Genomic DNA, 15,775 nt, shown 5'->3' on the forward strand with positions numbered 1-15,775 from the left:
GAATGACGTCATATTAATTTTTATGATTTGATTATGGGATCTACTTACACACACAAAAAACAGATAAAAATTATACAATTAAAATCATAATTTATATAAAATATGCGTGCAAAATCATGTTGTGTTTCTTTGTCTGGCAGTTTGTTTGACCTCTGTCCGTGATGACCTTACAAGAGCAGATCCAACACACACACCAGATTGTCCGTGTCGTGGTTTGTTGCCTTTATCCCCAGGTAGTTGTACTAACAAGGATAACACAGCTGCTTTGCCATCGCTGCATGGCTCAACACCAACACACGATGCTTGTTGCTAAGAATTTGAAAACAGCTAATTTTACATATGTTAAATATATCACATACCTTTTCTAAAGTTGGTTTATTGTTAACGATAACATTCATTTTTGTAAATGGTCGACTAATTCTCTGCCTCATTTCTCTCTGATGAGCCTGTGTAGATAATCATGGCACACAGCTAGGAGGAGTACGACAATAACTGACCCTAATAAACTGTCGATATGCAAGCTTCTTTTTGATATACCAGATCAGTAGGAAGCCGAGGAGAAGTGTTAGGAAGCACCTGTTGAAGAGGATTTGTGCATTAAAACAATAAATAAATAAAATTAGAGGTATTAATGGTGGCTAGTTGGGTTGTGTGTACATACGTACGTGCAGAAAGCTGCGAAGAAGTACAGTAAGAACAAGTAGCTGTTCTGCTTTAAGGTGATCTGTAAGATAGAATGTTAATTTAGTAATAACAAGAGTAATATTTACTCTTGGAAATACCCCAAGCATTTTATAATTACAAAACATGCACACACACACAGACACACATACTACACACATGCACGCACGCACACACACTACACACTAAACTACACGCACGCATGCATGTATGCACACACTACACACCTTAAATCTTATTGGAGGGAACATATTGTCCACATATATCAATACTCCCACATCACCATCACCAAAGTCACCATCCTTAATGGTATAATCAACTTTACTACGGATAGTCACAGGCCCAGTCAGATTAGTGGTGTTGTCTAGCTGTAGTAGACCTTGTGTTCCTGGGAGAAGACCAGATCTTACACGCAATACAAAAACATATGGCTGGCTTTTCTAGAGCTTAAATTAGGGAGGCATAATAATATCAAGGGTGAGTATTTACTCAAGACAATTCCAATACCCTCATCATAAAAGAGAATTAACCAGGAAGCATTTTTGACTTTATACTATCCTTCCAACATGTGATATGAGGGGAAAAGTATGGGAAAACATCCTTTTTTACCCCCTCTACAACATGACCTTCTGTATTTGGTAAAAGACTAAACTACTTCTGATACTCTTTACAACCCATGCATACCACAACAGCTTAAACTGTTTGTTTTTTCCAATAACACATATTGCACATACACTGTACGATAGTTGAAGAATAATTAAAACTGACAAAGAATTCCATGACACAGTTTAGTCTGCATTGTGAGTCTTGTGACACAGAGAAACTGCACACAAATTAAACAATTGTGCTATTACTACTGTGTGTGCTTTAGCTTCATACATTTAGTTGTCTAGCATACAATAAGAAGTGTTATATCCCTGCTGTGCTCAAGATACCATAATGGAAATGCACAGTAGGGATATAACACTTCTTATTGTTTTACTGTGATTTAATATCGTGCACTACTCCAGCTTGTTTCAGTACTTTTTATCGATGTGCTATGGTTCCTACTCTAGTTGAAAATTCTACTTTTTTTTGTGTACTCTTTTTTTGGAAAATAAAATTATTATGACTGGTGAATTGCATCAAAAGAAAGAAATGGCGCCACGTGCCCCAGCTATCAATTATCGTCTGAAAAGTGAAGTATCCATTACTCTTTGTTGTCAGCTATGTTAAACCCATTACACTGCCTTACAAATCAATAACTGTTCGAAAAGCACCCCTGCAATCCACGCATACTGCACCAAAAGAAAGAAATGGTGCTGCACGCCCCAGTTATATCAATTATCATCTGAAAAGTGAAATATCCATTACCAGCTATGTTCAACCCTTTACACAGCAGTACGAATCAAGTACTGTTTGAAAAGCACCTCTGCAATCAAAGTAGTCACTGAAAAATATTCCATTATGAAGGGAAGCCATCACATGCTACCATCAAATCGACACTTTTCGCTGTCAGCAGAGATGAATGGGACACAAAGGAGGACACTGGTAAGTCCATGAAGAATGCATTGTACATACTGCAGTTGCCAAAAGACACCTCTTGGGCCAAAGCGACGTCGAATAGTGAAAAAAATCAAGCCCGTAGCCTTAGCCGTTATCGAGTTACGCTTGTCTAAAGGCATCAGTCAGTTATTCAGTCAGTCAGTAGAAAATTCTGTTTAATAATTTAAAAAAAATAAAAAATTCATAGCAACTTGTTGAAAGCATTTCAGGTCGATCTGAAGACTTAGTTTTAGCTAACCAATACTGCTTCGTCATCGTCAGGGAATATTGAGGCTGGTTTTTCATGGGCCACGCCTACTCCTTTGTGGTCCCTACTATACAGTACTATCATACAGTGTGATATAGACATACTTCTTCCAGCATACAAATACAAATCCAGGCTCTTTCTGTCAGGATTACTTTGGTTATGCCTCAGCATCTCTAGCTCAAAATAGAGGTCGTAACTAGATGGGGGGAAGACCAAGAAGCTTCCTCGACGACGGTACACCTCATCTATGGATATGGTGTAGGTGTAGCCAACATCAAGTCTATCTGTAACGGAGTAATGTGGACACAGTAGTGTAACAAGTGTGCTTGCTTACAGTAACAATAATCCTCCACACTGCCATCAGCATCACTTGCACACCTGTAGTAGTGATAGTGTACATGTAGTGTACATGTAGTGTGTGTAGTGGTCATGTTGTCAACCTCCTAATGGTGGACCTGGTAACACACTACTAGTTGGTGGTGTGGCTAATGGCAGCACAAGGAGACCAGGCAAGGTCAGGGTTCCCCTGTGTTGGATTTGCACTCCAACAACACTTGAGTACAACAGGGCTAACATCATGTGTACGTTTAATACTTAACTGCAGGAGGGGAAAGCCTTTCCTGACCAGGTCACTGACTCACGTCTCCATGATTGTCCGAGGTTCACTTGCCTAGCCTAAATATAAAAAGGCCTATAAACAGCTAGGTGGGTTACATGTTACATGGAGAGTTGGGTGAGGATGATTGGACAGGCAGTAAAGATGCATGCCTGCATATATCTGGAGCCTGTGTGTAGGGTATGTGCTACGCGCACGCATGCACACACACACACACACCACACACACACACACTACACTACACACAACCAGTATACTCACATAGTACAGTGGGCCCCATCCACTCCATATTCATCACAGTGACACACACCACTCCGATTGTCACAAGCATTACCAAATCCATTACAGAAGCACTCTGTGTACAACAACATGCTGCTATTGGTGGAGACAAGTAGTGACTTGCTCACCTTCACACCTTCCGCCATTTATTGGATTACCAGTATAGCCAAACTCACAATACTCACACTGTTCACCTGTAAGGATGATGGACAACAGGGCTGGGAATTATAACTATTTATAATTAATGTCTGTACAACAGAAAATAGTAAAGCTTGTTACATCAAAATCATATGTATTGTATGATAAACCTAAAAGAAAATGTTTAAGCTAACAGGATTGTTTTAGTATTAAACTGGAGGTTTGAGCTTTTATGGCCAAAAATATCACCCTATAACCAGCCTCATGATACAGTCTTAGCAGTATTAGTAAACCAAGCCCAAAAGTGCCTTCAGTGCGACCTAAACAGAGTCAAATAGGTAGCTATAACATTTTAAACCGTTTTATTCAGTGGAATTTTTCTACTGACTGACTGACTGACTGACGCCTTCAGACAAGCAAAGCTTGATAACAACTAAGGCTATGAACTTGATTTTTTTCACTTTCCCATTTATCTTTGCTGACAGTGCAAGGTATCAATTCACAGTAGTGCTGTGTGATGGCTTCCCTAGCTACATTTGAAATGGGAATTGTCAAGTTTCCTGTTGTGACTGGGGGAGGTCCTTCTTATAACTTTCTTCATTTGTAATGCTGTGTAACAGACTGAACATAGCTGAACAACGAAGCATAATGGCTACTTTGCAATTGATAGTTGGGTACATGTTCAGATGACAACAATAACCCTGGTGCCATCTTAATGTGGTATATGTGTGAGTTCACCAGTCATGTTATGACTAAACTGATGACACTTCACATGGACACCACACACACTTATACTCACCAGTGGTGTGGTTGGTGCAATTCTCACAAACTGATCCATTGATGCAAGTTGAGTGGCCATTACAGTTACACACTATGTTAAATGAAACACATAAAACCATTAAACAATATACCAAGTAAATAATAACAATGAGATGTGCTTATGAACGGATGTGCTTATAACAAGGCGTGCGCCTATTATATGAAGTACACATGCATACACTGCACACACACGTACACACAGACTATACGTACAAGGACACTCAGAATAGAACCAACTCCAGTCTTCAGCAGGGCATTGGTCGTGTGGGCTGGTAAACCCACCACGTACACACCTCCCTAGTCCAGTCTCCTCTGGAGCATTGCACCATCCACAACCAACATTAGCCTCACAGTCAGAACAACTGTTGTATGAACAGTTACCAACTCCTACAAGAATGAATTGAGAGATCAATTGTGATTGAGATGAGCAACATAAAAGAAACATTAAATATGCACACTCACGACACACACACACACACACACACACACACACACACACACACACACACACACACACACACACACACACACACACACACACACACACACACACACACACACACACACACACACACACACACACACACACACACACACACACACACACACACACACACACACACACACACACACACACACACACACACACACACACACACACACACACACACACACACACACACACACACACACACACACACACACACACACACACACACACACACACACACACACACACACACACACACACACACACACACACACACACACACACACACACACACACACACACACACACACACACACACACACACACACACACACACACACACACACACACACACACACACACACACACACACACACACACACACACACACACACACACACACACACACACACACACACACACACACACACACACACACACACACACACACACACACACACACACACACACACACACACACACACACACACACACACACACACACACACACACACACACACACACACACACACACACACACACACACACACACACACACACACACACACACACACACACACACACACACACACACACACACACACACACACACACACACACACACACACCTGGACATCCAGACACTCCATTAACACTGCTCTTATGCCAGCCCAAACATTGACCAAAAGGATATATCTGGGGATAGAATGAAGAAGGGGCACAATGCTGCAGCGAGGCACACCACAAACATCTTTCAGGAGGACAAGTATCACATGAGCTGTAGTCATAGCACCTGCTGCTATGCTGTAAACACTGAGCCATTGATAATGAGTCTGTAATATAAGAGGGAACAATACAATTGTGTAGTGGCTAGTGTGAGCCATACAGACAGCTACTACACAATGATATGTCCAATCAGCTCAAATTGGTCAAATATGATCTAGCCATGGGGTATACAGGTATATACTCCTACTTGTGCTTTTAATTAAGGTCTACTGAAATGGAAAAGTCATTTCCCATTTTATTGATTGCTTGTATCATACAATACACAAAAACACCATTTAATAATTCAATTATGTTGTACCAAGTTCTCATGTCACAAAGTCTAAATCACATTGTGATGTAAAACCAAGAGCTGTAAGTATTGTTATTACACACTTTATAATGGGAGAGGCTGATAAAGTCGGATAAAATGTGAAAGTCTACAGTGTGGGTAGCAATACCCAGCAACTTCTTTTCAACATTGTAGTTTTCCAAGATCACCGAAGAGCTCTGTTGGCAGTGTTGGGCTGCTACTTTTAAAAAGTACCGGATAGAGGGAAACTCTGGCAGGGTAAAACTTAGGCGGATTTGGCGATTTGCTACAAATTCGCCAAAGTTTAACCCACCAATTACTCATAGCGCCTGAGATTAGCATCTTTAAGTTATAGATTGAGCTTGAATTCGCCAAAGTTTATTCGTCAAATTCAATTTAGCTTGCTATTTGCCAAAGGCCAAAGTTTCCCTCTATACAGTAACATATTATTACCTATATAATAGTTAGACACCAAGACCAAGGGAACTAAGCGATTTAGTAACCCCAATGGCCTGAGGCTGTAGTGTCCCGAGCGCAGCGAGGGCGCTACTAAGGGCCAGAGGGGTTACTAAATCGCTTAGTTCCCGTTGGTCGCGGTGTCTAACTTATTTAGACTATGGTTTAAAGTACATACCTTTATAGCCAGAGCATTAGGGTGGGGTGAAAGAGCAACGTAGAATGGCAGAACGGTTTCTTCCTACTAAAGTCCTTACAGCGCCCACAAAAATAATTATTTGACCGGTAACCAGAGTAACGGCTAGAGCTACAGTAGATACTCCGCTTAGTCTACTATTTGTCCAGAATTATTCGCAGAACACGGAGAAGAATTGTATTACAGTATTATCAAGTACTCCAGTGCACCTTTCGTGTTATAATTATTTTTCACGTACAAAATTTCCTGAGGGCGGGTTACTAAATGAACATGTGTAGGTGACTAAATGAGCATGTCAGGTGACTAAGTGATTTAGTAACCCTCTAAATGAGCTGTACCATAGTCTAATACTCGTTACTGCCACTGCAATGAAATGTGTTACAGTTACATATTACTTCAGTTTAAAAGTAACTAGTAATATAATTACAATACATATTACACATTTTATAAAGGTACTTTGTTAGGTAATAATATTACAGTAACATGCTAGTTAAGTAACCTGTTACTACTTAATAATATTACAGTAACATGCTAGTTAAGTATCGCCAAGAGTTCATAATATATATACTGAGAAGGGTATCCTACTCTCATATACCCCTGTAGAAGGGCATATCGTGAAGTTATGATGTAACGACAAGATGTTGTGGTTTGACATATGAGCAGCCATAAAAATGCTTGTAATGTTATCATGATTGTTGCACTGACAAGAACTTGTATAGTAAACAAGCCTGTTGAGTTAATTAACGGTCTACAATGGGCTGGCGCTGCTGTTCTCGTGGCTACATTTCCAAGCACTCTGTGCCGTTGCATTACCCTCAAGCATTCACGCCGTTTACAATCTTCTACTTGGCGTAAATAACCTGTTTAGATATGTAGTTTCACAGCAAAATGATTCCAAGTGATTGTAGCAGGCTGTATGGATGTGAGAATTGTTGTTCATTTCCAAACCACAATTGCTCAGTAATTATGTAAAACAGCGTCAAATGCTTGTCACACTTGTATGGTTTCGGCACTTGTATGGCTTGAAGCACTGCCCCTTTAAGTTAGAATTTTATAAAGTAGAAATTAAGTGAGGTGATCAGCTGTGATAGCAGCGTCTCAGTGGTTAAGGATTTGGATGTTCAATATGGAGGTCCCTGGTTCAAATGCTGGTAAGTATTTTCCTGACATTCTTCATGCACCCTTTTTATCCCATGGTAACTGTTCTATTAGAATATTTTAATATCGCGATTTACAGTTGTTTAAATTTTGCCTTGTAACTCAATGCAATTTCTTTTAAACCACAAAAGGTTTGAGTATGATTATATGCATACTGATTTTTAAGTTATTTCCATAAACGGTGTACCCTGTAGGCATGACAACAAGTCAGCCTTTATTAATGTACATCATCGTCCATAGCTCCATGACTATTAATCAGGTTAAACTGGTTTACACTGAACTTGGTACTTGATTGTGCTGAAATACGTTCTTAAAGTGTACTGAAGCTTAATCGACACATTTGTGTTTTTTGAAAAGTTTGCGAAAAGAATAATCTAAGCCCTCCCCGAGCCCCTTAAACGAAGAAAAAAAATGAAGAAATTATGTCAAATTTTCAAGGCCCATATTTCATGATTGCGTTAGGCAATCTTGCTCGAATTTGGTATGTGGGGTGCTGAAGGTGTTTGCAGTATTAAAAATGATTCTAATCTGAGAAGGGAGCACGGAGCTACATATGTGTGAAAACAACATTTTGTTTTGTCCTGTAAATACACTCACGGTGTGGCACGCCAGCTTTCTCATCTGCACAACACTCTACCATGTGTCTTGATTGTTTGGATAATGTAAACCAACACTTTTTGGATAATATAAACCAACACTTTTTGTAACTACTCTAATAAAACATACACTTACACTTGAAATCATTTTCAAGTCATGGTTAGACTACACACACACGCACGCACGCACGCACGCACGCACGCACGCACGCACGCACGCACGCACGCACGCACGCACGCACGCACGCACACACACTACTCTACACACACACTATACCATTGCTCATATTGGAGACACATCTTTCACCATCTACAAAGTAACAACCAGCCATGAGACATGCTTCACATCCTCTCAAACGAGAGCACACTTCTCCCTCCAAAACAACCTGCACAATAAAGTCATAATAATGTCACCCCAGCAGCATTACTGTACATGAGGTCATGTACATTTGATGAAAGTACAAGGAGTTGATGAAATACTCTAATAGAACAGTCACCAGGATAATCTACACTTTAAGTAGAGCATCTAAGTGGAACCTGAATAACAGCTCTGTTTAGCCTAACACAAAATGACTGGCCATTAGATAGTTACTTGGTAAGTATAGAGATTACATTATTACTTGTAGCTCTAATAGTTAGGCAGATCACTTTGCACACAAATGACACATTTGGGGATTATCAAGTTGCGACAAGTGACTTATTACATCTCTGTGCAATAACCATATGTGACCCAGTCTGGGAAAAACCGGTCTTATCGCCCATGTCAGCAGATTGGATTTTTCACCCAGAACACAAAGCTACATGAATAAAATACCAATCAAAATCAGCTAGACTTGAGTGGTCTGGCTACTTTTCATGGTGATCCGTACATGCGGTGTGGGGCCTTAATGGAGCTCTGGTCGGCCTGGGGATGGCTATGTGTGGTTGTACAGCTCTGTGGTGTTGAACAAATACCTCTGCTGTGAATTGCCTTTCATTTAAGCCAGTTTTGAGACCTGAATGGCCCATAACTTGGCCTAATTCATCCCTACGCCTTCCTTTTCATTTTTTTTTTGAACAGCCTCTTGTCCTCCTTCCAGGCCCCCACCTCCTTCCCCTTTAGCAGCTCACCTGATACAGTCAACCTCGGTTTAAAAACTATCTAAAATGGCAGGAAACTTAGTTGTTGGCTACTTGCACAGTGGATGCAGGAATTGGTGTAAAATGTATGAAAGTTTAGTACACATAGCTTCAACCATTGGCGAGCTACAACACACTAAATACTTAAAACCAGATACTTTTAAATAGGCAATAAGACCAGTTTTCCCAGACTGGGTCACATATGTCATCTACGTCCTTGTGGACACATCCAACAGCTTCACCATCCACACTCACACACCTCTGTAACAGTAGTATTGACGATACTGTCATCTATTTGTCGCTCAAGTGGTACACACAGGTCAAGATTGCTCCACTGACAGCTATCATTGTACATGTGTATTGCACAATCATTATAGCTCTGATGTCGTAGACAAAAAGCTAAAAACAAACAACATCAACTTTATAACATATATCAATCACACAATTAAATTAGTATTTCGGATACTACACCATAACTAAATCAAGCATGCCACAGTGACACATCTAAATGGTCTTTATTACTGAGGGGTACTGATTTCAGGGGTCTACATGTGTACACCATTGTACATGTATATACTTGAAGTGCTCATACTAAAGGGAATTTTTTTTAATGACAGCTAGGTTCATAATATAATATATTAACACAAAGTCACACTGCCTTACCACTAGCACAATGCATGACAAGGTCAGGTTGTGTGAAGGTTGATACTTCAACACATGACTCAGTTGAGTTGTCCCATCCACACTTGCCATAGCTAGCAAGGATACACTCCGACATGTTGTCCAGTTGACTGCAGTCAGCTGTGAGAAGAAATCAATAGAACACAGTGGAACTTCTCTAGCAAACTCTCTGAATTTAAGAATCTGGTCCCGAACATCTTTTACCTCTAAAGAGGACAACCTCAATATACTGCAGCAAAAAATTGTCTGTTCAAAAGTGTTTGATCATAGATATTATAGTTTACAAAGCTATAATATTAAGCAAAGCTATAATATTAAGCTAAGCTATAATATTATAATATCTATGGTTTGATAGAGAGAGATTCCACAGTAACAACTGGGCAGGGAAACTCTTCTTAAAGACTCTCTCCAAATATACTACGTAGATAAACTCACAAAATTGTATCTTAATAATGTTGCTGAGTACCTGGCCATCAAATCCACCAAACACTAACATGGCACTGGTAAAGAAAACAATACAATGATGATTAAGGTGTATGTGACTAATAACTGGTAACAAACCTTTCCTCATTTATAGCCACAGCGGTATGACCAAGTTGGCCAACGCCTAATCCTGACAACTGAAACCACCTCTGACACACTAAAAAAACAAAAAAACAGAAGGTATGGAGAATGACACACAGATATTTTGCTTCTTAAGGTAAGCTAAAGTTAGGATTTAGATGGCCTTTTCTATTTGACTACATGTGCTATGGGAACTCTGAGAGAAGGCTACATAAACCCATGTATCACATTCTTGACATCAAAGTTGAAGCATAAAGTGGCAACAACACAAAGAACCATATGAGTATTGTGTGTGATCTTCACAACATCAGGTGGAAACCACAGAAACACGATCTATAACACTTTGAAAATATGTTAAATTATATAACAAGCTCACAAAATTGCCTACAGTGTAGATTATAACATTGTCTATAATACACACACCTACCAGTATCATATACTATAGTGAGATTACTGAAACACTCGTTGTTTCGTCCTCCATGAAGTACTAAGAGATGATGTAACAATATGGCAGAGTGATAGTAGAGATTAGGCTGGTCACTGGAATCCAGCTGATACCTAGAACATATAGTCAACAAAAGATGTCAGGTCATGCATGAACAATAGCAGTCAACCATTAAGGACTTCATTACCATATATAGCTACTGTATCATATGACAGGGATATTGATACAGATGACCTATATATAGCCAATGATTACCATATATGGTTCAGGTACATATAATGATGTACTTATGCTACAACTAAATTAAATCACTTTACTACACATCCTGAACACTACGCCTGTATAACATGACCACCTTGAGACCAGCCAATAGTGTACTAATCATCTGGGTCACTTTATGATGTACTAAGGGATACTTGAAAGTGTCTAGATAAATGTAGGTGTCATCAAGTGTCCAGATTAATAGGCTCAACCACACAGACTTGTCTACATGATGTGATACTAAACACCCCCAAGCCATCACAAGTGACATAGTCTGTCAACAAGCTTGTTTGTAGCATGTACAGTGAGCCCACAGGATGAGATCACATGTAGCCCCATATGATACAATGGTCCAAACAAGCTGGAGCTATAGTGCCCCTCTCCCCCAAACAGAAAGTAACAGTGTGGGGGTACATGCAAAAACACACTGTTGGTACAGAATTACAGAAATGTATGTTAGAGTATGTGTAATGTTGTGTAGTCAAACATCTTTTGTTGTTGGTACATGAATTTTGCTGGATTAAGGAGGTTGCTGGATTATCAAGTCATCTCTCTAATCTGACATTATTGGATTATGCATAGGTTGTCAGAATACTACTATCGTTCACTGTCAGACAACATAGTCTGAAAACCAAAGGCCTAACGTCAGGCTATGGGGAGGCACAGAGGTGTCAGAGATTACAGAGTTGTCTTCAATACAAAAGCATGCTGCCCACCCAGCTGTACACGCTACATACAGCCATCACTTACCAAGTATAAGTGGTAACATTGAACATGTACAAATAGTCTCTGAAGCGCCCAAGTAACGTTCCACCATAAATGTATACTGCTCCTAGCTCCTCAGAGTACACACTGGTGTGGCCATGGCGACCATTAGGTACTGTCCCCTTCTGTAGTGGAATAGACCAAGTCATATTGTCTAGAAAATGACACAACACAAATCTGTCATACGACTTGAAATACAATGCTTATCCTATCTGGATACAAAGCTCAGGTGCTAAACAATGATTATACATTTTAGACATTACTTCAACACAAACTGTCTTAAAATAGAAACACATGAGTAGCCCCTAGTACACCGTAATGCTCAATTTCAAAACAATTTACACCACACACTATACATGCACTATACTTACCAAGGTCCAGCTCTTGTATGGCACTGGGGAATAACTCTGCGGCATAAGCCAGACCAAAAAACACAACCATTTTGTTCCCAATGACATGAGCAGTATGCCCACGTACTGGCAAAGGTAGCCCCCAGGGGATGGTGTCATTAGAATCACTTGTGTCATTGTCACCACTAAATTCCGTATCATTGTTAAATTCCATTGAAACAGTTGTGATGGAGAATGAGTTGTTGCCTCGAGCAGTTGGTATCAACTCCCATAGGCCACTAGAGAAGTCATAAGTCCATAACAAGTCAGTGAATGTCTCTGATGGGATCAACAAACCACCAAACACTACCATAGTGTCCTGAAATTACAACAAACATAATGTGTTTAGGGTACATTACAAATGCAGAGAAAGTTCTACAATAAAGTGATACCACTTAATTTGTACTTCAACAAAATAAATGAGAACATCAATATCTAATCCAAATATATAACAAGTCTCAGATATTGACCTAATTTTTTGCTATGTAAAAGAGTGTTCTCTTTAAGAGGTAAAATCCAGATCTGTTGGGACCAAACTCTTTGTCCCTAATATGGAGGTGTTTTCTGTTGTGTCATTAATTTTAAAAGCTATGGAGAGCTTGTCAAAAAACACTTCTCTACAGCTTTAGACACAATCATTGGTGATGGGGTTTGACTAAGAGTGGAAGTTCTCACCCCCTACATACATACATCAGTGATATGGCCAGGCATCACATCATGAGGTATAGCACACAATACACTCACTTCATACACAACTGCAGAGTGGTCATATCTCATGGGAGGCCATACAAAGCTTGGTTCTGGTTCTATCAGTTCCCAGGACTGATCATCTAGTTGGTACCTGTAAGAATTGTATGGGGATCAGCACACAAACACTTTCAGGTGTATATCATTACACTAGCCATGTGTGTGTACACACACACCCACGCACGCATGCACACACACGCACGCACACAAAGACCCTAAACTTGGAAACATTCAAGTTGGACAGAATCATGACAGTTCAATTTGTGGGGTCTCATTGGTGGCTAGCACTTGTAAAATATATATTTTGCAAAATGTTTTAAACATGAACGATTCACAAACGTTTGCTCATTCAAACATTTCCAAATATATATGGTACACTTTACAATACACTACACACCTCCACAATGCTGCTGCACTACTAGTGGCCTGCTCATCCACCACACTAGACGATGGACTGGGTAACACATATCCACCAAATAACCAGAGTGACTGGTTCCAGTAAACATTACTATGGCCTCCACTACCCCAATCAGTATTGTTATTATCAGTATGGTCACTCCATCGAATGAAGGAAGATTGTATACTACAATCCAAGCCTGTAAATACATCTTTGATAAAACTATTGAGTATGTGTGTGTATATAGTGTGTGTAGTGTGTGTATGTGTAGTGTGTGTATGCGTGCGTGTGCGTGTGTGAGTGCGTGCGTGTGTGCGCGCGCGCGTAGTGTAACATCATATGCTTTGTACAGTTACTATATAGCCTGTCACTAGTTCAGTGACAGTAGAACTCGGCTATCACAATATGTTATACAGTGGCCGGTTCCAAGGTTTACTGCCATATGTACTGTGCACATACCAGTATAGGATTCATTGCAGATACACTTGGATAATTCCAGATTGCATTCTCCATTCCCAGAACAGTTTGCAGGACAAGCCTCTCGATCACACAGCTCCCCAGTCCAGCCGCTATAGCAATCACATGAGCCGTCAGCGTTACATAGCCCATTTTCTGAGCAGTTAGCTGGACAATCATCAACCCTATAGAAACAATCTTCATAAGCTTATGCTTCATTAGGACAATTTATCTCTGAGCAGACAACATAAACATTAAAATTAATATTTTCATGGTCGAACATGAAATAGTTCCAAATATACAGTTCACTATCACTCAACAAACTCTCCAAATCACAGACACAACAAAAAAAACCTCAGGAAAATATTTTGGTATCAAGCTTTATACATTTTTAACCTGAGAGAGGACAACTCCTTTAAATGCTCAAAAGGCCACCATACAGAAGTATCATTTACAATAAACTATGTGCATCTGAAACTAAGGCAGATGGCTAAAAGACACTTTTGTAAACAGAATACCAGACAACGTCTTATCCACAAAAACTGAAACCATTTTATTAACACACCACTTAGTTACACCTTACCAATACTCTAGGTGAAACCCTGCATCTGATACACCTAAGTCAGAGTAGAAGTATAGCAGCAATGCTGGACCTGTGAAACTCAGGGAAATGTAATCTGTAGGCTCTGTGATGAAATTAGCAGTGAAATTAGCTGTAAGATTAGCATCAATATCAGTGATGTCGTCTACTGCTGAAGTATCCTCCAAAATTCTACCACTGCAATGAAAATAAGATTAAACTTTGTACTACTGTGTGAAGTGTGTGTTTAAGATGGACTTACGTAAAAGCAGCAATCTTTTCAGAATACACCGAGTCACCACTGAACACATGCAAATAATCCCAACCACATTCCAGCGACAGAGACCGGACTAACAAATGTATTGTAGAGTCATTGCTATCAACAAATTGTTAAACAAATATGCAGCACATCATCAATAATTTATACCTGGGTGGCTCTATGAACCATATACAGTTAGAGAGCTTATCATATTCACAAGGACCATCTTCTACAATACCATTTGTTGAATTCAACCTGTTAACAGGGCGGAAACATGATATTAAAGGACCACCTCATATAAGGGCGTGTGTGCATGCGAAGTTGTACAAATTTCCGTGTAAACAGACCAGTCATTAAATGACTTATAGCGCGCAAAACACAACTACATTATAACACCTGGACCACTAGAAAATGTCCGTGCAAACAGCTAGTGTATCACACCATATGGGCGTGTACAGGGTAGGTGTACAATTAACACAAATGTCACAATTGGTGTGACTTGGACAAACCATTATACACCTTAACTTTCCGCCACAGAACTGGCACGAGTCTCCGTGCCAACCAGGGAAGCACTCGCAAGTCTGTTCTGTATCGTTCTCCATATCACTCCAGGTTTCGTTTAGCTCTCCGTTGTAGCATCGAGACGAACCACACGATGAGTCCACAACAGAAACGAATAGAACATTTGTACACAATAAAACGAGCAACACCCAGACACAAGAGGATACTGCCATCATTAAAATCACCAGAACAGAATTGCCTGTAAAACCATAATTATTAGAAAACCACGTGATCCAAATTGGGGGTCTACCTGAA

At 39.9% G+C, this 15,775-nt stretch overlaps 1 protein-coding gene across 1 annotated transcript; it reads right to left on the reverse strand.

Moving 5' to 3' along the window:
- Positions 1-3: 3 nt before the first annotated feature.
- LOC136236174 (attractin-like protein 1) lies at positions 4-15,757 on the reverse strand. Its single transcript, XM_066026280.1, has 27 exons — positions 15,479-15,757; positions 15,128-15,214; positions 14,963-15,076; positions 14,704-14,898; positions 14,124-14,305; positions 13,665-13,863; positions 13,265-13,361; positions 12,503-12,839; positions 12,117-12,285; positions 11,088-11,218; positions 10,658-10,736; positions 10,532-10,596; positions 10,079-10,216; positions 9,675-9,814; positions 8,574-8,682; positions 5,445-5,648; positions 4,539-4,712; positions 4,306-4,377; positions 3,497-3,562; positions 3,351-3,444; positions 2,808-2,851; positions 2,578-2,757; positions 909-1,069; positions 666-724; positions 498-576; positions 360-446; positions 4-309 (listed from the first exon to the last, which is right to left on the reverse strand). Exons 1-27 carry the CDS (start codon positions 15,694-15,696, stop codon positions 115-117), a joined length of 3,675 nt encoding a protein of 1,224 aa, XP_065882352.1. The 5' UTR covers positions 15,697-15,757; the 3' UTR covers positions 4-114.
- Positions 15,758-15,775: the final 18 nt, after the last annotated feature.

Source organism: Dysidea avara, chromosome 10, assembly GCF_963678975.1.
Source record: "Dysidea avara chromosome 10, odDysAvar1.4, whole genome shotgun sequence".
Taxonomy (NCBI): Eukaryota; Metazoa; Porifera; class Demospongiae; order Dictyoceratida; family Dysideidae; genus Dysidea; species Dysidea avara.

Excerpts from the sequence above, each read along its gene's own strand:
- LOC136236174 (XM_066026280.1), bottom strand. The coding sequence starts at position 15,696 with ATGATGGCAGTATCCTCTTGTGTCTGGGTGTTGCTCGTTTTATTGTGT. Across the intron at positions 2,758-2,807 it reads TGTGGAGGATTATTGTTACT|ATAGACTTGATGTTGGCTAC; the intron begins GTAAGCAAGCAC and ends ACTCCGTTACAG. Across the intron at positions 310-359 it reads ATAAACCAACTTTAGAAAAG|CAACAAGCATCGTGTGTTGG; the intron begins GTATGTGATATA and ends TCAAATTCTTAG.